At 39.6% G+C, this 26,921-nt stretch overlaps 1 protein-coding gene across 1 annotated transcript in view; it reads right to left on the bottom strand.

Moving 5' to 3' along the window:
• The window catches only part of syt3 (synaptotagmin III), a 61,396-nt gene that overhangs the window by 22,048 nt on the left and 12,427 nt on the right, over positions 1–26,921 (bottom strand). Inside the window, exons 3-7 of the mRNA XM_008416388.3 lie at positions 24,300–24,657; positions 11,340–11,720; positions 9,462–9,570; positions 8,067–8,243; positions 1,869–1,995 (exon numbers count right to left, since the gene is read on the bottom strand). Coding sequence (XP_008414610.1) covers positions 1,869–1,995; positions 8,067–8,243; positions 9,462–9,570; positions 11,340–11,720; positions 24,300–24,450 — 945 coding nt within the window. The 5' untranslated portion in view covers positions 24,451–24,657. The remainder of the gene's footprint in view (positions 1–1,868; positions 1,996–8,066; positions 8,244–9,461; positions 9,571–11,339; positions 11,721–24,299; positions 24,658–26,921) is intronic.

Here is a 26,921-nt window from a genome sequence, read left to right as displayed (position 1 = left end):
TTTCAAAGATGTGCAGTTGAATAATTACACATCTTTTTGCAGCCATTTTCACCTGAGAGTGTAAACGTTGAGCTGGGGGGCGTGGCCAGGACCAGTTTATTTGGATTTATAGTGAGAAGATGCCCTAAAACGGAATGATTTTGTGCAAAATATGCAGTGAACATGTTTTGTTTAGACCATAAGACGATCTCAACCTGACCAAGCTTAATTGGTCACCTGTGGCGACCGATAGGCCCAAACAACCTCTCAGTTGTTTCCACTCTAAACAAACCAGAAGGAAAAATGAGTTTCTTTGACAATGTTTATTAAACCTTGCATCTTTATGAAATGCTCCATTTTGTTTATTTTATAGTATTGTTATTTTTATTAACCTGTTGTGTTTATATTATTGTTGCTAAAGCACCTCTGGCCATTTGCTTTAAGCTAAAAGTTGTGCGGGTTACCATTCACTCTTTGACAGTTTCCACAACGCAGCCAAGATTCTCTGAAGGGAAAATTCATTTAACATTCGCTTTTCTGTACCAGCGACAGAAAGCAACACGATCTTATAATATAAACCAAAACCACAAATGAAGGGAACGTAACCCCTCCAATAAATAATTTTTACCTCTTTTAGCAGAACTACTCGTCTTAATTAGACTTTCTGTTCCCTCTAACTTTAGGTCTACAGTGTATTTTTTATCCACAGCCGTCATCTTAGTTAGTTTTTAATGACATCTCAGAGGCACTGAAGCATCACATTGCAGAGTTTATTAATTCACTTTGTTCAGGTCTATCAGTTCCTTGTTCGCTGCTCTCAAGCTGCTCCAGTTTTACGTCATTACAATACGGCATCCAGCAGGGCTCAATTCCAGGGTTTTCTTTTTGTGCATGCTACCTCTGGTAAGTATAATATTCATTTTCATTGTTTCGCAGATGATCTCAAAATGGAAAATTATATTATGTTAACATATACATCAAGTCATGAATGGAAACATTTTTTTTTATTATTTAAATGAAATATAGCAGATTGAGGGCTGCACAGTGGCGCAGTTGGTAGAGCTGTTGCCTTGCAGCAAGAAGGTTCTGGGTTCGATTCCCGGCCCCGGTCTTTCTGCATGGAGTTTGCATGTTCTCCCTGTGCATGGTGGGTTTTCTCTGGGTACTCTGGTTTCCTCCCACAGTCCAAAAACATGACTGTTAGGTTAATTGGTCTCTCCAAATTATCCCTAGGTGTGTGCATGGTTGTTTGTCCTGTCCTCTGTGCTGCCCCATGACAGACTGGTGACCTGTCCAGGTGACCCCGCCTCTCGCCCAGAACGCTAACTGGAGATGGGCACCAGCACCCCTCCCGACCCCACTGAGGGACAAGGGTGTAAAGAAAATGGATGGATGGATATAGCAGATTATTATCCTCATTAAAACTGATTTTCTCAACTGTCCTAATATTTGTTTGGTCCAATAACATCAAACTGTTGCCCTTTTGTTGGAAATAGAACAAAAAAGCAAAAGGTTTACCTTCCCCAAAATGTATTTGGCCAAATGTTGTGAAAAGTAATCCGGATTTGAACAACCTCACCAAAAACAGCCCAATCTGGCAACACGCGTTACGCGTCGCTATAAATCCATCTGATCCTGATCTGCTTTCCCTCACACCAGACTGAAGAGCCTTCAAACCCCAGGAAAATGTGCCAGTTATCTGCAGTTCTCATCTGAAGCACATTATCCAGCATAAATTGTGCCTCAGACTTGATTAGATGGGATTACATTAGTGAGACTGTGTAATTCTCCATGGGTTGTTAGGACAGAATGAAACTGGTGGGAAAGTGTTTTCCTTTCACCGGAATAACAGCCGATTCCCGACGAGGACGGAGGCGAGCGGGACGCACCTTTGTCTGGAATTTCTTCTTTCTGTCTGGCAGTAGGTAGATCTTCACGTACGGGTCGGAGAAGCCGTTGGCGTCCTTCGCTGGCAGGTCCAGAGCTTTCAGTATCTTCACCACCAACTGCTCCGTGCTGAGACGAGGAGAAAGCAGAACCGAGTTATCCTTAAAGTAAGACATGGAGTCGGGGCTTGCACAACAAACACGCCGAGACTCAGACAGGATTAGCCCACACACAAACACCGAAACACCTGTGCTGAACTCGTGCACACAAATTGGAGTGGGAGAGTTGAGAGTCTCTGGAGGAGACGAGAAGGAGCAAGAATAGCCGGCGAGTGTTTGTGTGCGCCATCTCCAGAGCTGCACCACGGCTGCACCGTCAGCAGAGCGAAATGAAAGCTCAGAGGCACAGAGAGGCACACAGAACGGAGCTCGTTTATTATCTTTAACGTCCTGGGATGAGCCTCACGGACGCACCGGTCCACTTTATCCACTTCTGATACCCATTAGTATCGACCGACACCGATCCGATACAGAAAACCAGGCTGAATGTTTTATTTAAAAAAGGACCACAGACATGAATGCATTAAATTACAATTTATCTGATAACTCTGCACCAAAACAGGAAAACGTTACAGGATTTGAACCAGGTGGAGGAGTTTTAGGGTGTTTTTTTTTTTTTATCTTAAATGCAAAATGTTTGTATATTTGTACAGTTATGACTCAATTACTACTCTAAATATGTTGTTCTTTCAACAATTGGTATTTTTTGAGTTGCTCCAGTTAACGATTAATCGATTGTTTCATTAACCGATTAATCACGATTAATCATTTCAGCCCTAATCCAAAGAAGACTTTGTTTACGGATGAGACTCAGATTGAGTTAAACTGAACTCTGATATATGCAGGGAGGAAAACTAATAGTGGAAAAAGCCAGAAACCTTCAGGTGGCGGATCACGGTGTTGTGCCCTGCAGCTGTTCCTACTTCTCCACACAGAAACATGTTGAAAGGTTGCACGCATTAGTTAGAAATTGGACAATCAGCAGCCTTTGTTTAAAAATAGCCTAACAGCCCCTTTCTGCACAAACGCACAAACAACCGAGCAGGACTGAAAATATCTCTCTGTCACGCAAACAAACATAAGATCTCTGCGCGCGCGCTGATGTCTGCACATACGAACGCTTCGCCGTTTATTATGCATTTAATTACCAGATGAAGATGAGGACAGCTCGGAGGCTTTTAATCAGACCTCGTTAGGCTGCGTCTCCATGTGTTAACGAGGCTGTCAGCACTTCATTTGCTGCTGTACAGGAGGCCGGCGTGAGCTGGAGGCTGAGGCCGGATCAGCGGGGCAAACGGCAGACAGTGACCCGCAGCGGCTGCAGCGTCCGCAGGATGCGTGTTGACATCAGAGCCGTGGAGAATCTGGACAAGCGTTTACTCCCGACTCACATCCAGCCACGTAAACACGCAGTCGGGTCGAATCAAGATGATGCTGCACCATGCTGCACTTCGGGATACATTTTTACATTTTCTAATTAATTAACCAGATTAGTAATAACTGGAAAGAAAAGGAAACTAATGCAATGAAGCGTCTTTATTAGCAGGGTTTCTAGATTTCTTCCACAGGAAAATTCAAGCGTATTTAATGAGATAAAAACAGAGACTATTTTAATTTACTTTAATATTAATTTATTACTGTTTTTAACAGTGTTTTATGATTGTATCCTACATTCTACAGCTAAACTTTGTTTTGAAACATCCTGACTGATCCCAGAACAAAACACTAATTAAAAATAAATAACATTATCATAGAAAATATAAATCTACGTTTACTTTCTTTCAATTACACAAACCAATAAGTAATTTAGCCATTAGGAATAATAAATATTCATTACATCAGTGGTGTTTTTTTGTGTGTTTTTTTTTTTTAAGTTTTTTTCTCCTGAGGCCAAAACTGACAAAATTCATAAAACTCAAAATGTTGCTTGATATTGAGCAAAATAAACAATGAAATCTCAAAATCCTGACAAATTTAAATTACCTGATTCAATAAACTGACAATGTTAAAATTTGTTTGTGATTTTTTTTTTCTTTTAATGCTTGATAATAAACAACATGAAATCTAGATATCCTCAAAGATCCCAAACATAAAGAGGCTCCAGACTGTTGCCTAATTAAAAGAAAAACACATCATTTTCTAATTTTGGGGTCATCAGTTGGCCAAATTTTTAGTATTCGATTTGTGTTCAGGGGCCAAACAAAATCATTTCATGGGCCAATAATGGCCCCCGGACCACAGTGTGGACACCCGGCACTAAAACAATCCAAACAAATCGGTTTGGAGCCGGGCAATAAATCAATAACAATATTGATCGACATGTGATCAATATAAATAGATATTATCCAACAGAGTGTTTAATAATTTCACAGCACAGCATTCTGGGAGATGTAGGCAGAGGAAAGACATTAGCTGCTCGACCTCACGGCTAGCTACGCTAAGTTGGTGGAATCAACTCACTCGCTCTTTGGTAACCTAGCAACTCACTCACTCTTTGGTTACCTAGCAACAACCTGTTAGCTTGCCCTGTTCCAGGTTTCACCTTACAGCTGCTTAAAAATAAAAAATAACTGCGTGGAGTTAAAGGAGAAAACGACGATTACAGTTTGAGATATTAGAACAAAAATCGAATCAATAATTATCGACTGATATGAAACACTCATATCGTGATCAGTTTTTCAGCCGCATCGACCAGCTCCAATAAACGACCTCCAAGCAGAATATACAGAATATATTTTCTTTTTGTGAATGTTCACATAATCTTAACACCTGTATTTGATTTGCTTATACCACAATTTAAAGAAATATATCTAAAAATGTTCTCGCTACATTTTTTGGTATTTAGAAACAATTTGTTCATTCTAACCAACATTAAAACAAGACTTTTTATAGGCACATGAAAATGTCTTAATGATAATGTTTTCCAAATTAATGCAAATTATAACATTATATTGCATTTATTACAAAATATCAAGCACTTTCCAAACCTAGGAAACATAAAATTGAAATTAAATCATTTTTAGGGATTTTAAGGACCCGTGTTAGAGAATACCTGAGGATTTCCTGATGTTTCCTCAGAGTGAATTCACCTGTCGCAGCTCAAACAGGCTCCGCCACCTCATTCCTGGCGGACTCACGGAAAGCTCGCCGTTATTCCCGCTGTGGAAACGTGTCAGCTTTTAACGGGCTCGTCAATAGAAATGCGTTTCCCGGAGGACCTGAGCAGGTCTGACATCGACTGTTAGCGGGTCTCACACATTAACGCACCGAGGTGACTGAGTGTTTGCAGCAACCTTTGTTTTCTACTCCATACCTACAGAGACAGACGTCATCCGCTGACTTGAACGAGACGCAGGAGTGGGTTTGTTTAGCCGTTTCCTCCATTAGGCTAATTCTCTGTCCTCTGATGATGCGTCGGCAGGTTGCTGCTCAAACCGGCTCACATATATAATTCATGAATGAAACGTCGCACCCTTTCTTTTCTCCGACCATCAGCACTTTCACGCTTTGCAATGTTTCAACGTGTCAGAGCAGGAAGGCATGCAGAGCTGCCCCCCGCAGACCCGACAGGCCCTTCAGATCCAGCAGGCTGAGAACCAGGATCACCATTTAGTTCACACTGAAACCTGAAGTGACCCAATTCCGATTTTGTTTTGCCGGGGCCGTTCACACTGCCAGTAAACGCGACCTGTATGCGTTCTGCAGTCTGAACGGGCAAACGACCTGAAAGTGTCCCGCATGCGCAGTAGAGGGTGCGATAGCGTCAGCGTTCTCAGTGTTCTGCCAACCGCCGTAAAAAGAAGAAGAAGAGCTCAGTGTTTGCGGAAGTAAACATGGAGGCTAACGGTGGAGCTTAGCTTACATATTGGAAGTTGTTGTCGGCCGGAGCAGCAAATTAGCAACTTAATCCTCATATAGTCCGTCATGGTTGTTGTTTTTCTTCCCGCCTGCGCGAATCAGGAAGCAGAATTTGTTGATTATCAGTGACGTTCAGTTCGGATGAATGCGGCCTGGACGTTATGGTCGCATTTGAGTCAGATGCGTATCGGATATGGGTCACATTCGTAAAAGAAATTTTCTGGAAAAACATATGAACATTTCTGAGCTTCAAAAGTCAAAACAGTTTCTGAGTTTGCAAAGTTGAAAACTTTTCAAATTCAGAAATGTCAATTTAAGCTCAAAATTTCAGCTTTTTCTAAAGAAATTTGAGTTTTTGAGCTCCAAAAGTAAAGAATTTGCAAAAAAAAAAAAACTGAAATTGAGATTATTCTGAGACAATTCCTAAAAAAAAAACGTAGACATTTCTGACAGTAAAGAATTTGTAAGAAAAAAACCCCGCAGAAAGTCTGAGATTGGGCTCAACATTTCAGAATTTCTTCTAGCAAATTTTAAACCTTTCAAACTCAGAAATTTAAACGTTTTTTCTAGAAAATGTTTGAGCTTAGTCTCAAAATTTCTGAGTAACAAACTCCATTGGTAGGTTATTTCACTTATGGTAAAAATGTCTTATGAGTTAAATAACGAAACCTTTTTCAGTAAAGATTAATTATCGAATAAAACAACCTCCATTTCCTGCTGAAAAGTTAATTATATGTCAATTTTGTCTCATTTCATGTGTACTAAGATATCAGCACTAGAAACTAGACCAACGTTACTTTGCATGTTGTGTTTTTGCAGTGCAGAACTTTTGCTGACCAACAATTTGAACCTTTCTGGTGGAAGAAACCCAGAACGGTTCCCCAGCTTCGCTGCAGAAACCATCTCCTCCTTCAGGTGCGTCGTTCAGGGATTCAGTCCTGCTGCGCTCACATATCCATCATGGCCGCCGTGTCAGACACTCCTTTGATCTCTGCTTGGTGTAACTGCAGAGGTCAAACTTCTTCTCCCAAACTGCTTCAGTCATTTCACACATGACTCCGATGCAAGAGGAAGGAACCTCGGGCCGAAGGACGAGCCGGTGTCGGTCTGAATACGTTTCAAGACTCTCACTGTGTCTTTTCAGATTAAGTTTTCATGGTTTCTCCATTAACATGAGACCCTCTTTAAACCACTTCTGCTCCTTCACACATAACCCAATCAAGCAAGTCGGTGAAAGCTTTCACAGCGCTGCAGGGCATCGCTGCAGAATCAAAAGGAGCGGCTGGTGTTATGCATAAAATGTGGGTCGGACTTCCAGCTTTGTCTTAAAAACAGCAGACAAGCCGCACTGGAAAATCCAACCCGTTTCCAAGGTAATCAAACTTTTCCAGCACCACAGTGACTTTACCGTCACCGTTTTTAATGATAATATTCAACAGGTTAAGTAAAACATAACAAAACTTTATGCTTTGAAAAGTCTCACACGGTGTAAACAACAAACTGGTCAGAGAACGAAACACTAATTTACCAAAAAATCCCCCAATTTCAACAACGTTGTTTAACGTATGAAATATGAGACGATCAATAAGTTATTGATAATAAATATCATCACATTAAAACAAACAAATGATGTTAATGACCTTCCTGCTCTAAATCTCTAAAAAAAATGTTTTCGGTAAATTTAAAACTGAACAATAAATAAATATATATAAAAAAAAGAAAAAAACGTAGTAAACAGAAATAGGTTTGGTAATTTTAACTAACCAAAACAAGAAAAGTTCAGTTAGATTTAACTTCAGACAGTGAAGAAGTCACTAGTTTCTGTATGAAGTCAGATTTTATACACGAGTCTCACTTTAATCTTAACGTGAATAAAATTAGACTTTTGAGGAAAAAATTCAAAATTCTGAGGGGAAAAAAAACAAAAATCTAAATTCTGAGAAAAGAAAAACCTAAACTCTGACTTCTGATCTCAGAAAACTAAAGTCAGTTTTGAATGTCTTCATAAAGTGTCTTTATTCAGCGTATAAAAATATCTGACTAAAAGCCTAAACTGGGAAAACGTTATTTAAAGTTGAAACCAAAACTCAGATCCAAACTATGCAGTTTAAATATTCAATGCCTCTACAGGGAAATCAAGCCAAACCTTAAAAACATCCAACATGAGCAACAGCGGATCAAGTTGTCCCAGTTAAATTTCCCAGTGCTTCCAGTTCTGCCTTTCCCCAGTTAAATTAGCGGGAGCCTCCTGTCAGAGTGTGCAGCCAGCCGCGCTTTGCTTACTTGAAGGCGTAGCGCAGCAGGAAGCAGATCCTGCCGCAGGTGTCGCCCTGCTTGCCTTCGCCCTGATCGCCTTTGGGCCTGTAAAGCTCCGGCTTGATCTGCCCGATGCAGGTGACCTGCTCCTTCTCCTCGCCGTGGAAATCTGGGCTGGAGAGCTGGTGAGTCATGGGCTTCGGTCTGAAATCACACAGGGAGTCAGAAATATGAGCAACACGCAAGGAAAATAGAAACTGGGAGCTTCGCAGACGGATTCTGATTTCTGGTTCTGCAGGTTATTTTCTGATTCTGCAGGTTATTTTCTGATTCTGCAGGTTATTTTCTGATTCTGCAGGTTATTTTCTGGTGATTCTGCAGGTTATTTTCTGGTGATTCTGCAGGTTATTTTCTGATTCTGCAGGTTATTTTCTGGTGATTCTGCAGGTTATTTTCTGGTGATTCTGCAGGTTATTTTCTGGTGATTCTGCAGGTTATTTTCTGATTCTGCAGGTTATTTTCTGGTGAATCTGCAGGTTATTTTCTGATTCTGCAGGTTATTTTCTGGTGATTCTGCAGGTTATTTTCTGGTGATTCTGCAGGTTATTTTCTGATTCTGCAGGTTATTTTCTGATTCTGCAGGTTATTTTCTGTCTCACCTGCTGACTGAATGAAGCATAAATAAATAACCAGTTATGAGCTTTAATAATTTCTCATCTGTTGCTGAATTTCTTCATGTTCATTTCATGTTGTTGCCACTTTTATGCTGTCAAATCTGTTATATTTAAGGGATTTGTTAATTTTGTCTGGGAATAGCTTCGTTAACTACACTTTATATCATTATATACTTTGTATTGGCTTTTTTTTCAGAATTCAGTTTTTTTCTTTTGCATGAAATTTCCACGTTTTTCCTCAGAAATCATATTTTTCTTGTAAGATTAAAAGTCAGAATTAATTTTTTTCCCAATGATCCCAATTTTCTTCCATACCAGAGCCACATAAAAATAACTTTTCTTATCAATCAAATCAACGTTTTTAGGAAATATACTGTCAAATTACATAATTATTTAATTTTAAGAAGTACTCACCAAACATAGAGGCAGCTATTTACTAATGCTTGAAAAGTTTTTGATGAGCTTTATCGTTACGCTTGACCTCAGTTTGACCTTCTGCCTGGATTTCAAACTTTTTTCTGCACATAAACCCAAAAAAAGATCCAATAATCAATAATATCAGGTTGTTTTTGGATGCAACTTTGCAAACTCAAGCAGATTCTTTCAGCGCTGCAGAATCTGACCTTCCTGAGACGACTGGCGGTTTGTGCTCAGACACATTTTTGCACCAGTTGACATTCAGTGATATCGATTTTAAACAATTAGCATGCGTTAAGTTCAGCGGTGAGGAATCGGACGGCTGACTGACCGCGGGGTGACCTGCTGCTGGGACAGGGCGTTGGGCAGCTCCTTGTTGGGATGGGCCCCGCCCTCCGAGTTGGGGACATCCGGCGACGTTTGACTCAGCTTCAGAGTCCCTAGAGAAGCAAAAACAAACCGTCTGTCTCAGTTATCGCTGCCGACAGGCCGAGGTGGGCGGAGCCCCCAGAAATCACACTACCTAGGAGCAGAACTGCTTTAACACGAGCAAAAGTAAAAGAGTAGCCGTCCAATAAATCACTCATTTGGTAAAAATCTACTCAAGGACGGAGAAACTCAGGGGGGGTCCAGACTTTTGGCCACGTGGGTAAAAATTGGAGCCTCAAAAGTAGATTTGGACCAAAAACAACCCAATGTAAAATCAAGAGGATAATAAATCAGTTTAATGCAGAACCAAAACTTGAAAGGGATTTTTATGACGGCGCATTTGGGCCTTCAGACAGAAAAACTGAGAACGTCTCCACTAAAACGTTTGTGAATAATCTCAGAAATTTTCTAGAAAACTTGGAAATTTCTTAGAAAAATGTTCAACATTTGAAATTCAGACATTTTCAAGGTTTTTTTGTAGAAAATTCCTGATATTAATCTAAAAATTTGATTTTTTTTACCCCCCCCCAGCAGATTTCCTTGTTTTTCTAGAAGATTTCAGGTTATTTTTTGCAGATTTGTATTTTTTTCTACAATGGCCCTAAATCCACCGCAACAGATTTTGCACGTTTTCTGATTTAAAAGAAAAACATCTAGTTTTCAGTTTATTTTGAGTTTCATAGAATACATTTATTTTTAGCAATAAGAACTGGATTTCAGTCACTTTCTTTCAAAACTTTTGCTTTATTTAGTCAAGTTTAAGAAAAAAATAAAAGCTGATTTGGATAAACTTGGTTTTACTTTTTGCTAAAACTTATTTATAAAAACATAATTAAGTTTATCTTTTTATAAATAGATAAAAAGACAAAGTATTGTGTGTGTTTTTTTTGGTTAAAACTAAATACTTTGTGTTGTACTTTATTTTTTCCTGTGTCAAAAAATTAAGTTGTTGTGATTACAAATTAAAAGTCTCCAACTGGAACTACAGCCAAATTTTGTATCATTTTTTTTAATTACAGCTGGGGGCCACAAATGGCCCCCGGGCCGCAGTCAGATCGGAAACACCCCTGGAGAATCTGATCAGATCCTTTAATACTTAAAAATTACATCATCAGACGAACCAAAATATAAAGTTAAGTGGAAATTTTGTTATTTTAAGAACCAAAATGACAATAATTCATATAAGTGACAAAAAATAACTAAATCAGCAAAAGAAAATGTTTAAAAGTAAAAAAAATTAGGAAACTTTAACTAAACCTGCAGGTCTGTCTGGTGATTTAAAAAAAAAATTGTTTTCCATTCAGTGGGGAGAAAATCCAGAAATTTTACTCAAGTAAAAGTAAAAATACTCCTAAAAGTAAATTTTCTAAAAATAAAAGTTACTCCAGTAAATGTCAGATAGTTAGAGTTCAGCTGTAGCAGTAACAAACAAACACAGGCTGGTGACTTGATCGACATCCGGACTGTAAAGGCCAGCAGCGCCGTCGGAAAACGGCGGCCATCTTTATAATAACGAACAACGTTCAGCAGCAAAACCTCAAAATGAAAAAATAAAACTGGTGGAAAATCAAAGGGCTTCAGTTCCAGTTTGTAAAATATATCCAAGAGTGATGAAAGAAATTTAAAATGACTGAATATAAAGAGATAACAAGCATGTTAATCTATAAATAATCTGAAAATCAGGTTCATGTTGCTCAGACTTTGGCACGAATCCATGAATTAAACCAGAAAATAACTAAATAAAAGCTGCAGGTTGGGGGGCAAAAGGGGCATTTCTCACCAGCATTGTTGGGGTAGGAGTCCATGTCCAGGTACGAATGCTCCTGGGTCTCGTTCGGCCCCCCCACCACCCCGCCGCCCTCCCCTCTCTCCAGCCCCACCAGGTCAGAGAAGTGGGGGTGCCCCTGCTGCCCCAGCGAGGGGTAGAGCGAGGAAGAGGAGTGGCCCTCCTTCCTCTGCAGCAGCGGGGGTAAAAGCGACGGCCCCGCGGCGCCTCCCAGCCCGGCGGTCCCGGGCAGCAGCCCCGACGTCAGGCTCAGCCCGCCGCCCTCCTTGTCCCGCCATGGCAGCCAGCAGAGCTTCCAGGAGACGAAGAGGGACACGGAGAGGAGGACGATGCCGCAGAACGTCACGATGACCGACAGCAGGCTGACGGAGATTTCTGCAGAGAGGGGAACAGAAAACGGAGCGAAATAAAGAACCTGAAGGACCGGCGATGCACCGATCCACTTCCAATATCTGATCGGCCGATCAGATACGGAAAGACATACGTGTCTGTTTTTAAACACAGACCAAAACGTGCTGAATAACCTTTATTTGATAACCAGCACAACCCCAAATATGACAAAATTAACTTACAAGTAACTTTTCAGGAAGATTAGCTTGAATTATTTCAATAATTCTTCAACATTAATGAAAAACATGGCAGATTATTTCACTTACATCAGGGATGTTCAAACATTTAGTTTAACTTAAAAGTAGAAATTTTTACTTATGCTATCAATACCGACATCTGAAGTTCAGGATCGGCCGATACCGATACAGAAATCAGAACAGACTCAATATTTTCTTTTTTTTAAAAAACACAAATATAAATATAATAAATTACAAATTAATTTCATGCACTAACTGACAAAGTTTGGTCAAACCTGTAAAAACGACACAACTTTAATTTGTTCAGTCAGTCCAGTTGGGAGGATAAAAGTAAAAAACTGACGATTTAAATGCACAATTTGACAATCGAAAACAAATCAGCTTAATGGAAACGCGGCAATTTTGAAAAAATTCAGTTCTCACTTGACTTATTTTGCAAAACTGCGATGTAAAATTTTTGTTAGTTCTACACGAGTCACATGATCAACAACCGGATGCTACTACTGGCAAAAACCACAAAGAAAACGACAACAGGAAGTAGCTCCATAATGATGATGCTGAATGTTTTTTACTGACTTATGCACATGTGATTATAATCATTTTTTTATTATTGGAAACACAGGAATTGTAGAATTGTTTTTTAATTTATTTTTTACATTAGCAGAACATTCACACATCTGTAATGGAAACGCAGAAACTGACAAAAACAATAAATTGAATACTTTGGTCAAACATTTAAAATATAAACTGCAACAAACCTTTCAAATGTATCAAAAAGTGCAATTAGGAAATATAAATATGATGCAAAAATAAATATTAAAGCGTAGAAATATACTGAATAGATCTGCTGTTATGAATCGTTTACCAACTTTTTACAATACTGGGATCAATACAGATATTAATCGGATCGGAGGAACATGTACACAGTAAAAATGCCGGTGTTGAATTAACACCCAAAAGTGTCTATATGTGTCCAAGTCAGCTGGTGTTAAATTCAACAATACAGAGTCACATTAACATTACAACGGTGCTGGTGTTAAAATATATTAAAAGTAACACCAGTGTAGTGTTGATCACAAAACATAATGTGGTGTTAAAAAAGTAAATAATTAACCCCACAGGGTGCCAATATCAATCAAATCCAGTGGAAAATATTCAAAACAATACACAGAAATGGAAAGTTTAACTTTTCTTAAACCCATTTCAGTATTATAGACCAATGTTAATTTAACAAAAAATGGGTGTCAATCTTTTAACACTTTCAAAAGTGTTACTTTAACACTTGCTGACTTAGACACTTTTGGGTGTTAATTCAACACTGGCATTTTTACTGTGTAGCTTCAAGTTAGCACCTATAAATTCAACATCTTTAGTTTTTGTTTTGATCCCAACACAACAAAAAAAAACCCAAATAACAATTTGGGGTTTGCAACAATCATGATTCACCTTAAGAGGCGAATTAACGAGCGAAGCCCAAGTGAAGAGGCAGGATTCGTCATGTGACGTCGTAAAAAGCTTTATCCGTCTCGCTGGTGCCACATCGACGCCAAGATGGATAAAAACAACAACCTTGTCTCCAGACGCATGCTATTAACACATCACGCATATGCCAAGCTAAAGCACCGTTACCACAACATCTACAAATCACGCATCAACGCCAGCGGCTGCAGGCGTAAAGTCTAATTTGCAGCCATTGTGTGAAGCTTTTATCCGAGCTGGAAATGGGGGCAAACGCTGGAAGGAAGGAAAAAAACGAGACGAGGCGGGAGGAGGCGATGATGACGATGGCAATTAATAATCATAAAAATAAAAAAAACACCCACAGTGATGTCATCCTGCATTTCTTCACAGTTATGAGCCTTTTAATCTGTGACAGGTCAGTGGGGGAGAGCGTGTGGCCAGACGGTGGGGGAGAGAATGACTCATTCGAGCAAAAACGCTGGACTGAATAAAGTCCAGAACAGTCCAGTCAGAAGTTTACATCACTCAGCAGCACGAATGCCATCCTAATTTAATGGGATTATAAGTAGATTTCTTTGAACAGGCCCGGTTTTTAAGGATCATTCACACATTTTTACTAAGATTTGAAGTCGAGGCTAATCCAGAAGCTGTTTGATTCACTCATAAATTAACTTGGCCGTGTATTTCTTTCTGTTGTTCCATAGAAACACCCAAATGTGTCTAGATGTAGCCATCTAGCTGTTTGACATTAATCGGCTAACATGCTAATAGCAGAGCTAATTTTTTACTTAGAACTTTAGCTAACTTTGAAAATATTTAGCACTTAGCTTCCCCTAAATTAATTTTTCAAGCTAAAGTCTGATACACCAATTTACTTGGCTGGATGTCTGACAACTCTAATTTCCAGAATTTGTGAATGTCAAAGGTCATCCACAAATTTTCAATGAGACTGAAGTCAAGAATAGTCCAGAAGTTTAATGTTAGCCTGCTGGCGTCACGCAGAAATCAATTCAGCTGTGTATTTCTTTCTGTTGCCCCCAGGAACATTTAAACAGCGCTTGGCACATTTCCACTAACCCGCTAACATGCTAATAGCAGAGCTAGTTTTTCATTTAGAGCTTTAGAATTTCTCTAACAATGAAAATGTTCAGCACACTTAGCTTCCCCTAAATTTATTTTTCAAGAGTTAATTCTGAAGTGTTAATAAAGTTGGCTGTTTTGTAAACCTTCATCATTAGCTTTAACATTAGCTTCCACTAAATAACATGTTGATTTAGCACTTTAGCATTAGCTTCCACTAAATAACATGTTGATTTAGCACTTTAGCATTAGCGTCAACTAAATAACATGTTGATTTAGAACTTTAGCATTAGCTTCCACTCAATAACATGTTGATTTAGCACTTTAGCATTAGCTTCCACTAAATAACATGTTGATTTAACACTTTAGCATTAGCTTCCACTAAATAACATGTTGATTTAGCACTTTAGCATTAGCTTCCACTAAATAACATGTTGATTTAGAACTTTAGCATTAGCTTCCACTAAATAACATGTTGATTTAGCACTTTAGCATTAGCGTCAACTAAATAACATGTTGATTTAGAACTTTAGCATTAGCTTCCACTCAATAACATGTTGATTTAGCACTTTAGCATTAGCTTCCACTCAATAACATGTTGATTTAGCACTTTAGCATTAGCTTCCACTCAATAACATGTTGATTTAACACTTTAGCATTAGCTTCCACTAAATAACATGTTGATTTAACACTTTAGCATTAGCTTCCACTAAATAACATGTTGATTTGGCACTTTAGCATTAGCTTCCACTCAATAACATGTTGATTTAGAACTTTAGCATTAGCTTCCACTAAATAATATGTTGATTTAGCACTTATTCCACTAAATAACATGTTAGCATAGCAGTTTAGTGTTAAGAGAACTAGGTTATTAGTTAGCGCAGCCCACTGCTGGATCTGAGTTTGTGTAATGCACCTGTTACACTGAAAAATGAAATAGCACCACAACATAATGCTGCCACTGCCATGCTTGACAGTTGATTCATTGTTGTTAGCTTTGAAATGGCTAAATGGTTTTCATTTCAGCTTCAGCTCCATTCATCTGTATGGTCCTAAATTTACAGTCAAAGACGGCATTAACCAAAGAACAAGGTAACTCTGGAGGAGCTGCAGTGATCCTGCTGAATATTTCAGCAGGAGTATAACTTCACTCCAAAATCTTCCATCAAATTATAGCTTTTGTTGAAGACAAGAGATAAGAAGTTACAGTTTGCCACAAACTATGTAGGTGACACAGCGAAAGTGTAAGAAGGTGTTCTGGTCAGAAAAGACCAAAATAGAGATTTTTGGCCTACATGCAACCCTCCATGTTCAGCAGGGAAAAGGAAGCCGGTCAGAGTTGATGGGAAGATGGATGGAGCAAGAAATCTGTTAGAGGCTGAGACCGTTTCACCTTCCAGCAGGACAAACACTCTGAAAGGGTCAGAAAAGCCTACTTTAAGTTATACATATGGGTGTCGTCTTTTTCAGACTTTCACTTTTAAAAGATTTTGAAAACCAGTTCCTCCGTTCAGTGGGGAGCACCGCTCACTTAAAAGCCAGCTGCGCTAAACCCTAAACCACGAATTATAAACATTATAATTTGCTAAATCTCAACTGCTAAACCAGCATTTGGCTGAAGCTACTGCTAAAGCGCTAACTTAAATTCACATTGCAAGCCATGATCATCCATTTAATTTTGAGTTTACAATTTGCTTGTTCAATCTTGCCCTTAGAATCTGTATTTATGTTTTTATCTAGTTCTCCACTGTCTGTGTTTTACCTTGTACCTTCATGTTTCCTGTTTGAAATAAAGTTATAAGGAAAAAAAGGAAGACAGGAAGTGAAACTATTGCGTAAACAGTTTTCGCTTACTTCAAAATAACAGCATGATTAAAAAGATGCTAACGACTTCAACACAACTGAAAATGTACAGAATAGCCAAGTAAATTAGTGTTTCAGAAATGATCTGGAAAAATGTGTTTAAGGGGAGCTAAGTGCACTAAAGTTTTCAGCGTTAGCTAAAGTGCTAGAGGAAAAATTAGCTCTGCTATTAGCATGTTAGCGGCTTAGCGGGAGCAGCTTCCACTTCGCAGTTATGCACAGCTTCGTGTTCGTCTATCACCAAACAGCATAGACTGAAGTTTTGGTAGAAATGTGAAAAAATGTGAAAATGTCCAAGCTTTTCTACGGCTTCATGCTTCTGACCACAACTGCGACAGCAAACATGTGCTTTCTAACTTCTGCACATGCTGGTTGCATTAATATTTATAGATAAATAGACTAAATATACAATGAATATTTATTCTCATCCTGGAACCATTTGAAGTCGTTTTATAAATAGCACTTTCGGGTCTGATGACTGTCTTGACGGAATCGGACCAATCGGAGCTCACGCTGAACCGAGTCCCAGAGCTCTGAACATGAATATGAATGCGTGTCGACCAGGCAGATCATTACAGATCTGCAGACTGGCTGCGCCGGGTCTGTCCACCGGAGGCAGCGCAGCAAAAATGGCATCTTTTGCCCTCTTGGGTTTCTTCCAGACCACGGATTAGGAATGCTTAGCTGGGAAAACGCTTTTGGAGACGTCACAAGACAATAACTTCAGATGTGATTATTTCCGTTAATTGATAACGGAAATAAGAAATATTTCCGTTATCAATTAATCGATTTTTCTACCGATTAATCGGAAAAATAAAGTTTAGCCTTTTTATTCAATATTAGAAATACATCAAAATGAATTAGGTCCTTTTTAAAATAAGGAAAACATTTATTGCCTAAATGAATTTTTGGATTAACTGATTAATCGGAGTACTAGGAAAAATTATTAGAATAAAACGAAATTACAAAAGTAAAGTCATAAAACTGCAAGAATGAAACCAAAATATTATGAGAACAAACATGTTTGAGTTTATTTTGTCTATATTCTGGTAATATTCAGACTTTATCTCATAACATTACAACTTTATTATTGTACAACTTTATTCTTGAAATTTACGTTTCTTGTTTTTATAGTATTGCCCTAATATTCTGCCATACAAAAGCAAAAAGACATTTGTTTTTCCAGAATTTGAACCGGGCTGAGATAAAACTTTGCCTCTTGACGAGTTTTGGGGAGAACAAAAAATGTTTTTTTCTTCATTTGGATGCAAATGTGTTTATATTTTGGTTTAATTACTGCTTTAAATGTGAGTTTATTTCAGTAAAAGGACGTTTATTTCAGCCTGTAGACTCCCAGGGTTTCCCACAGTGTATTACAAGCCTGGCGGGCCACCAGGCTTTACTTGTGCCCCCACCAGGCTTAGCATTGACTATTTACATAAGTTTGTTTTTTTAATGTTGTTTATTGTTTTTTTAATTTTAAGACTTTCAGACTCTCAGTTTCAATCACATATTAATCTTCCAATAACCCATAACCAACAGGTGATATTTTCAAATTTCCTCTCAACTTTAAATGTTTTTAACTCAAAAAGACGGCGCACCGCTGGATGAATGACGGCCGTCGCACCCAACCACTGGGCTTAGCAAGTTCTCTGCGGGAAACTTTGTTCTCCAGTTAACGATTAATTGATTACTAAATTAGTTGAATATTATTTCAATGAGTCGTTTCAGCTCAATGTGTGAAAATGTCAAACAAAGATGAAAAAAGCCAATTTTACTCATGATTAATCACAATTAATCTGATTAATCTTTTCAGCCTGATGTGGTGATAACGTCACAGATGCAACAAGCCTATTTTAATCGCGATTAATTGCAGTTAATCTGATTAATCGTTTCAGCTTGATGTGTGATAGCATCACATAAAGATGCAACAAACCTATTTTAACGACGATTCATCTGATTTATTGTTTCAGCCCCAGATGTGATAACGTCACAAAGGTGAAACAAGCTAATCGTCTATTTAACGGTTACATTTCAACCCTTCGTTCCTCGCCGTCTTTTCCCCCTGCACTCTTTCCTTCAGCATCTTTGTTCGTCACCCTTTCCTCCTCTACTCTGCTTTCTCGCTCTCTTGTTACTGAATTATTCATCAGTCTGTGTATGTCATTAATCAGCACTTGTTCAAAAGATATGATTGGAGTGCCGAGAAGGTGGGGTGGGGGTGGGCACCGACTCGGTGGAGAACAAGATGAGGGGAAGAAGAGATAAGAAGGGAAAGAAGAAGAGCGGGATTGGTCCAGGTGGAGGAGGCGGCGAGAAAAGACGAACCGGAAGACGTGTTGGAGGCGACATGTAAGCTCCAGAAGAAGCAAGAGAGGAGGAAGGCTGCAAGGCAGTTAAATTGACAGAAAAGGGGCGTGGTCACAGATGGTAGCTGGGGGCGGGGCATCGGCTGCGCCTGGAATCTGATTGGCTGCACTGCCTGGCCACGCCCACCAGAGCTAACGCCGTACATAGATTATCGTTTGGTCCACAATCCATGTCAGTAGATGACAGAAAAGCTCCTTTTGTTGCTTCATGACGTCCATTAATAGTTTTCTGTTGTTTTCAAGTTTGTTTGTTTTTTACATATTTAAGCTGCAGTATGTAAATGTAACTTTTATTTAAATTTTAGCTCCTTTGTCTTTTCCCAGTGGCAACGAGAAACAACCAATCAGGGCCAGGAGGCGGAGCTTAGCGCTGTCAATCACAATCTGTTGTGGCGATGCTTATGCCCCTTTGATTAGCAAAAGGCTAACTAGTTCTCATGCTAGATCATGTTAGCTAGTGCTCAAGCTAACTGAGCACCAGTTAGCTTGAGCTAACTGCTCAAGCACCAGTTGAGCTAACTGGTGCTTGAGCACCAGCTAACACAAGCTAACTGAGCACTAGTTAGCTTGTGTTAGCTGGTGCTCAAGCTAACTGAGCTTGAGCACCAGCTAACACAAGCTAACTAAGCACCAGTTATCTTGATTGCAGCTAACTGGAATCAAGCTAACTTAGCTCAAGCACCAGTTAGCTTGAGCTAAGTTACTGCTAGTTAGTTCATATTGTATTGTACAGAGATTAGCGTTTGGCATCACGATTAATCTGGTTAATCGTGTCGTTAGCACCAGTTAGCAAAATCTGGCAACCCTGCTGCCCCTAAGGAGAAAAATCTAGACGCGCCCCTGCTTACCATGAGTGAGTGAAAGAGCAGACACATAAACGGCAATAATAAGAAGAGTTAGAGCCGTGGAAACTCAGATGAAGGAGCCTGACAGAGATTCAGAGGAAAACACCTGAAGAGCTTCAGAACGTGAAAGGTTAATGCATTGATCTGCAGCAGCAAAACAAAAGGAGAGCAGTAGGTTGAGTCATTCTGGGAGATCAGCGCTACGGTGAAGTCACGGATGTGATCAAACGTGTGCAGCTGCTGTCGGGGGGTGAAAACGGCTCCCCTCCATTTGTCGCTGTAGCATCCTGAGCACTGATCCTGCCAGAGATCCGTCACTAATCCACCGAGCATAAAGAGCGAGTCAGCAGGCGGCCGGGCTGCTGGGCGGGCAGCCGGCCTCTGAAGCTCGCCGTGAGGAGCGGCTGAGGCTCCCCGTCACTCAGCGACTGACTCAGCCCCCGCCGGGAGCCGTACGATCCTCTACATCAAACGCATCTCCGCTGCTTACACAAGCCATTCGCTGACAGCTTTCGCCGCTCGGCGGCCCTCCGGGGCATCGGACGCTTCCATCAGCGGCTCGGCGCCTAAAACTGCGGCCTGGCGTTTCTGCAGAGAGTCGACCAAACCTCAGGAGGAACGCCGGCCAATCCAGCCTAATCTACGCCGAGCCACAGATCCACGCTAATCGGTGTAGCTCACCCAAACGTCCCCATGGAGCCCACACACAATACCAGCTCAGCAGTTCACCAGGAACGACTCAGGCTGGGTTTATTAGCGCTGCCTCTGCATAATCACAGAATGACCTGATAATGGGGCTGCACAGTGGCGCAGTTGGTAGAGCTGTTGCCTTGCAGCAAGAAGGTTCTGGGTTCGATTCCCGGCCTGGGGTCTTTCTGCATGGAGTTTGCATGTTCTCCCTGTGTATGCGTGGGTTTTCTCCAGGTAACCTGAAGCCTTGCAGGTGGAGCTCCCCCTGGTTAAACCTCCAAGATTCCCTCATTTGGAGTCAGTCTACATTTTTAAAGCCGTCTGTTGAATAGATCTTCACTTTACTGCTACAAAAGATGACTTGATTCATTTATGCAAAAATTCACTTGTTCTATCAGCAGATAAATTAACTTAAAAATGTCTTGTATGTGGCTGCACAGTGGCGCAGTTGGTACAGCTGTTACCTTGCAGCAAGAAGGTTCTGGGTTCGATTCCCGGCCCCGGTCTTTCTGCATGGAGTTTGCATGTTCTCCCTGTGCATGGTGGGTTTTCTCCAGGTACTCCGGTTTCTTCCCACAGTCCAAAAACATGACTGTCAGGTTAATTGGTGTCTCTAAATTGCCCCTAGGCACCATGTGTGTGCATGGTTGTGTGTCCTGTGTGTCTCTGTGTTGCCCTGCGACAGACTGGCGACCTGTCCAGGGTGACCCCGCCTCTCACCCGAAACGTTGGCTGGAGAGGCACCAGCACCTCCTGACCCCACTGAGGGAAAAAGGGTGCAAGAAAATGGATGGATGGATGGACGTGATAATGCAGATGCTGGTAGGAACTAGTCTTGCTTCATTGCCGTCGTTCTCCCTGTGCATGTGTGGTTTTCTCTGGGTACACCCGCTTCCTGCCAAAATCCAAAAACACGATGGCGGGGTAAAACTGGCCACTAGCCTCTCCAAAGAACCCTGCAGGGATTTACTAAGTAGTGAAAATGGAAGTGACCGATTCCACAGGGAAACAACCAGAAGCAACTGGGAAGACGTGAAGCTGGGAACAGTGGGATCTGCCAATCAGGACCTATTATCCAAAATTCACACTGCACGTCTCTGTGCTTCCATTTGGGTCTCGACTGCCTTTAAATGAACCCAAACGCTTAAAACAAAACAAGAAGCCGTTTATTGGGAATACATTTTTTTTGTATCTGGAAAATGAACCGTTTCAAAAACCCTCTAAATGTTGAGTCGAATTCAACTGGCACTGCGCCGTTACCTAGCAACCCCAGCCAAGCCCAGCCCGTCACCTAGCAACAGGAGCAGACAACTGCTTTTACTGCTGTACAATGGCTGCTGGAAAAGAAAAATGATTTGTTGTTGCAGAAACCCTTTGGTGCAATCTTCTTGGTTGTGAAGGAGGCTCCACTTCTGCTTTTCAAAAATGTAAAGTTGGAAAATTGCGCATGCGTTTGGAGCCATTTTCACGTGTAAACGTTGAGTTAGTGGGCGTGGCCAGCAGAAGCTTATTTAAAGTGACAGGACGCCCTAAAACCTTCTGAACTGAGCAGACTAAATTCTCACCGTCTAAGAACGATTTTGTACAAAAATAAAAAAAAAATCCAATGTAACGTCTTGTAAATTGGGAGAAATCCTTTAAAACTGTAGTTACATTGGCTTCACTTAGAACATGAGGAAAATGTTTTGTTATAAGTGAAATAATCTTCAGTGAAACCAGTAATTTTCAATCAACATTAAGGAATTATTTAACTTAAAATAAGCTCCTACATTTTGATGAAAAATTTCTTTGTATTATTTCAAGTATCCTTAAATAATGACACTAAAAATTAGACCAAACTACTTGGTAACATTTTGCGTTTTTGCAGTGAAGCCTCTGCGTTGAGCTGAAACATCGATATTCCATCAGTCACCAGGTGAATCTACGTAAATCTGCCATGAGTAACTTTGAGCTTAGCTGTTCGTGTAAATAACAGCCTCTTGTTTCCTTTGGGCATCTTAAACGAAATGCAACGACTCCAACCATCAACATTTCAATACGCAACATGAATATTTCATGATTTGTTTTTCCGAGTCGTCTCAGCTTCAAACTATTCTGAGCGCCTCTCAGATCGGCTCCCTTGTCATAATTGCCACTCACTCTTTTACTCAGTGATGTGTTTAATGCTGATCATGCAGTTTTTGATCCTGTTATTTGTTCTTTGATCAAAGGAATAAAATAAATACACGGATGCCATCCTGTTTTCGGAGGCCGGTTTCTTAAATTCTGTCCCCGGAGACTTTAAAGGTGCCTTTAGATCCGTTCTTTCCCCTCAGGGGAAACAAACATCTGTGGTCTTCCTGAAAATACTGACCTGGAAATGAAAGTTATCTTTAGGAGGGAAATGTGTTTGGATGTATTCGAAGCAGGATCTTGAGCAAACTGTAGAAGGAGAAGCTGTTTATTCTAAAAAAATGTTTCAGATGTGTTGATGCTTCCTCCTCCGTCACGGCCGTGAAATCGTGTTTTCACGGCCGTGACGTTTATCCAAAGCTTCATCCATAACTAACCAGGAAGCAGCAGCCGTTTCTGACACGCTTAAAGCATGAGTTTGGCTTCGTTTTCTTCTTTTTACAGTTAAAAATGCGAGCGAACACATTTTTACTGCCACTTCTTTTCTTTTACATAATGCAGGATTTATCCATAGCTACTCGTTTAACTCAGTGAGATCATTTAAACAGCATGTTTCATGTCTTTTCAGGGTCAAACCTCCTGGTTAAATCAGAATATTAATCATTTTAAGGCCAGTGAAGGACAACAATTTTGGGTTTACACATATGTAAAAGCCAATCCTAAGTAAAAACAAAGCATATTAGACCAAGATCACAGTTACGAAACACAATTTGGTTTCTTTTTTACATCATAACATTATTGCCAAAACAATTCATGTGATTATTAAAACGACTGTCATCCAATTTTGTAATCGATTAATTATTAGCTGGAGCAAACAGGCTCTAAAAAAGGCCATTTTCAGAAAGAGCAACAAGAAATTTGGGTCTAGTTTGTAGTAGAAATATCTTACTACACTTGAAATAAGACAAATTTGACCTATAAATAACTTTTTATCAAAAAATACGAGCTTGTTTTAGGTACAAATTTACATAATAGTTATGAAAAATTCATTCATCCATTGGCAGATTATTTTACTTGCAACATGGGAAAAATGTCTTCTGCTGTGAAAGTGAAGCACAAGCAGCTGAAAATGTAACAAACGGACATTTTGGTCCCCAATCAAAGAGAATCGATTTGATTTTCAGGAGTTTATTAACAATCTGCTGCACCAACCAGAAACACCAAACCTTAAGTTTTTCTGGTCCTGTGAAAATCTTAGAAAACCTGAAATAAGAAAAAAATAACTTAAAAGTAACTTCCTGATCAATGTTCAGGAGCTTGATGTAAGTAAGTAATTCCTTAATATTGATGAAAAAGTTCCAGTTCCACTGGCGCGGTTACCTAGCAACACCAGCCAAGCCGAGCCCGTTGCCTAGCAACCCAGTTCTACTTCCACCTGCAGATTATAGGAAAAATGTCTCGTTGTTAGTGAAATAATCTGTACTTTTTTGTTAATATTAAAAAAAATATTTACCTTAAACAAACCTCTATATCGTCCTAAAACATTTGGTTTTAAGTTTGTTTCGTTTTATCTCAAGTATAATAAAATATTTGCACTAAAAACTAGACCAACAATGTTTGGTTACTTGGTAAGATTTTTATGTTTTTGCAGTGTTGTGGATCAATTTACCTCTTTAGCATTAGCTTTGGCTAAATACCAGGTGGGTTTAGCGCTTTAACGCTAGCGGTGCTAATGTTTGGGATTAGTGCTTTTGGGATAGCGCAACTAGCTTTTTAGCTAGCGGTGCCCACAAATGCTTCTCTATATGCAAAAACAAAAGAAAATAAATTCTGAAAATACATTTATATATTGCTCTTTATTTGAAGTGAACTAAGATATTTGCAAACTTGGGAGGATTAATTGTTTTTGCAGTGAAACTCGGTGTGAGCAGGTTTGACGGGGGTTACCTGTGTCCAGCTGCCTGTTGTGGCCCCTCACCAGGTAGCTGAACTCCTGGCACTGTTTGCTCTGGCTGTAAACCCTCTGGGAGTTGAAGCACAGCTCCTCCAAAAGCGTCAGCGCCTTCTTACACAGGTCTTCGTCCCAGTCCCCCGACATGCTCCAATCCGCATCGCACTCCCACCGCAGCAGTCAGCCGATGACAGCGCCGCCCTCGCCGCCCTCACCGATCGGACGGCCTCCTGCAGAAGCACAGCGCCGGCCCGTCCACCTTCTTTCACGAGGAGTCAACTGGAAAAGACGACGCAGGAAGAACAGCAGCGGCTCGGCGGGGCGGGAGGGGGTCCTGGTCCAGGCTGCGATGCCCTGAAAGACACGGAAAATCAAACGTCTGGCTCACTTCATCTTAACTTTAAAATGCAAAAACAGCAAATCTTACAAACTATTTTTGGTTTAGTTTCCAGTGCAAATATGTTGGTATACTGGAAAATAAGACAAACCAACATAAAAGCAACTTTTCAGCTTATAAGAAGGCCCCTAAAGTGCTTTTAGTTACATTATTAAAACTTTTTCAAGTAATGAGTGACATAAATTATGTTTTTAATGCTGAAAATACACTAAATCGTTTTCAGTTTTGTTAAATCCAAACGTAAAACGTTTCCTTTCTTGCAGCCAATGATAACACAAGAAACCCTTTGAACTTCCTCACAAAAATTATATTTTCTTTGTTTAATCAAAATATGTCAGTCATGCTTAGTTTATTGCTCAGCAGGAAAACAAATTTCTCAATAGAAACCTTTTTATTTTATTTTATTTTTTAGTTGATTTTGGCCTTTTCTGGTTAGAAAAGGTTTTGACATCCCCATCATAAAGCAATCAAATCAAAATTAAGTTATTTACTTAAAACAAGTTTTTATATCTTGCTGAAAAGTTACTTGTAAGTCAGTTTTGTGTCATTTTAACACGATTCACTCTGCAGACTAAACACTAACGTGTGTTTTCTGTCTCCACCAGAACAATAACAGCTGCCAATTTCTGCAAATGCTGGCAGAAAATTAACATTTGCTTCTCCACAGACGTGGTGAAAATAAAATACAACCTCTTCAAATTCTAATGTTTTAAATCTCAGGGCAAAATAAAAAGGGTCTGGTATTTACCAAGATGTTAAATTAATTAAATCCTACCTCAAGCGTGCAAAACAGAGCGCAACAGATTTCATTATTTATTAAAGATGAAGCCAAAATGAGGAAGCTATTTATGATTTAACAGCGTTTAGACCCACCTGTAGCAGCAATTGCTCCCAGTAGTTCAGACTTTATTAGCCCCTCACATCATCGTGGAGGAATTTAAATTGTTTGTCGCATTCTGGACAGATTTGAGTCTAAAATACCGAAAGTTTGTGCAAACCAAAGTCACCCAGTCTTTTTAATTTAGACTGAAGAGACTTTTAGAAAAGTCTGATTGACTTCCTGAAGAGCAACAGCTCAGGTTTGTGTGCAACAACAAATTTGATGCTATCAACATGTTATTGACACAAATACTGCAAACACAAAATCGTTAGAAGAAATAAAACCAAGGATAAAAGAACCGTGTAGGATTTTATTTTACCTTTAAAGAAGCAGTTCTGAGCTCCGCTAGCTAAAAAGCTAGTTGTGCTATTCCTAAAGCACCGACCGTAACCATTAGCTCTGCTAACGCTAAAGTGCTGTACCTACATGGTACTTAGCAGAAGCTAATGCTAAAGCGCTAAATTGATCCCACAACACTGCAAAAACACAAAATCTTAAGTATTTTTGGTCTAGTTTCTAGTTGAAATATCTTAGTACAATTAAAATAATTCAAAACTAACAAAAAATAAACTTTTTAGCAAATATCGGAGCTGATTTTAAGCCAATAATTCCTCAATATTGATGAAAATAACCAATCAGTGGAACAAGACATTTTTATGGGAAAATGTCTTGTTTCACTGGCAGGTTGTGTCACTTCCAACTAGAACTTTTTCATTAATATTGAGGAATTATTGACTAAAAAAAAGCTCCTATATCACGCAGAAAAGTTTTTTTTACATTATTTTTGTCTTATTTAAAGTGTACAGAGATATTTAAAAACTAGACCAAAAATAGTTGGTATAATTGTGTGCATTGTGTGTGTAGCATTAGCTTCTGCTAAATACCATGTTAGTGTAGCACTTTAGCGTTAGCAGAGCTAATAGTTACGATTAATGGGAATAGTGCAACTAGCTTTGTGTTAGCGGGACTCACAAATCTCCAAATATATTCAGAAACCATTTTTTATCCTTTATTTTGTTTCCTCTAATGGTTATATATTCATACTTTATATCTGTGAGCTGCGAACGCTTGAAGTCGAAGTCAAATTCTCCATCTGTTCACCCAATCTTGTTCACTGAAGCCGATTCTGAAATCCAGTGGAAGTAGCAAGGGTGTACTTAGTTTTTCCACACAAACCTTTTCAGTTATTTCTTCTTCTTTATAAATAATTATTGTTTTTGAATCTGCAGCGTGTTTCTGTAAATTCACAGTTGATTAAAAGAATCACAGACCAAGAGGTGGATTTGAAATAGGGGTGTACTTTCTTTTTATCACTGATTGTACAAAAATATGTTCAGAAAA

Source organism: Poecilia reticulata, chromosome 8 (genome assembly GCF_904066995.2).
Source record: "Poecilia reticulata chromosome 8, P_reticulata-male-v2, whole genome shotgun sequence".
NCBI lineage: Eukaryota > Metazoa > Chordata > Actinopteri > Cyprinodontiformes > Poeciliidae > Poecilia > Poecilia reticulata.
The sequence above is the reverse complement of the archived record's forward strand: the minus strand, read 5'-3'. Positions and strand labels throughout refer to the sequence as shown.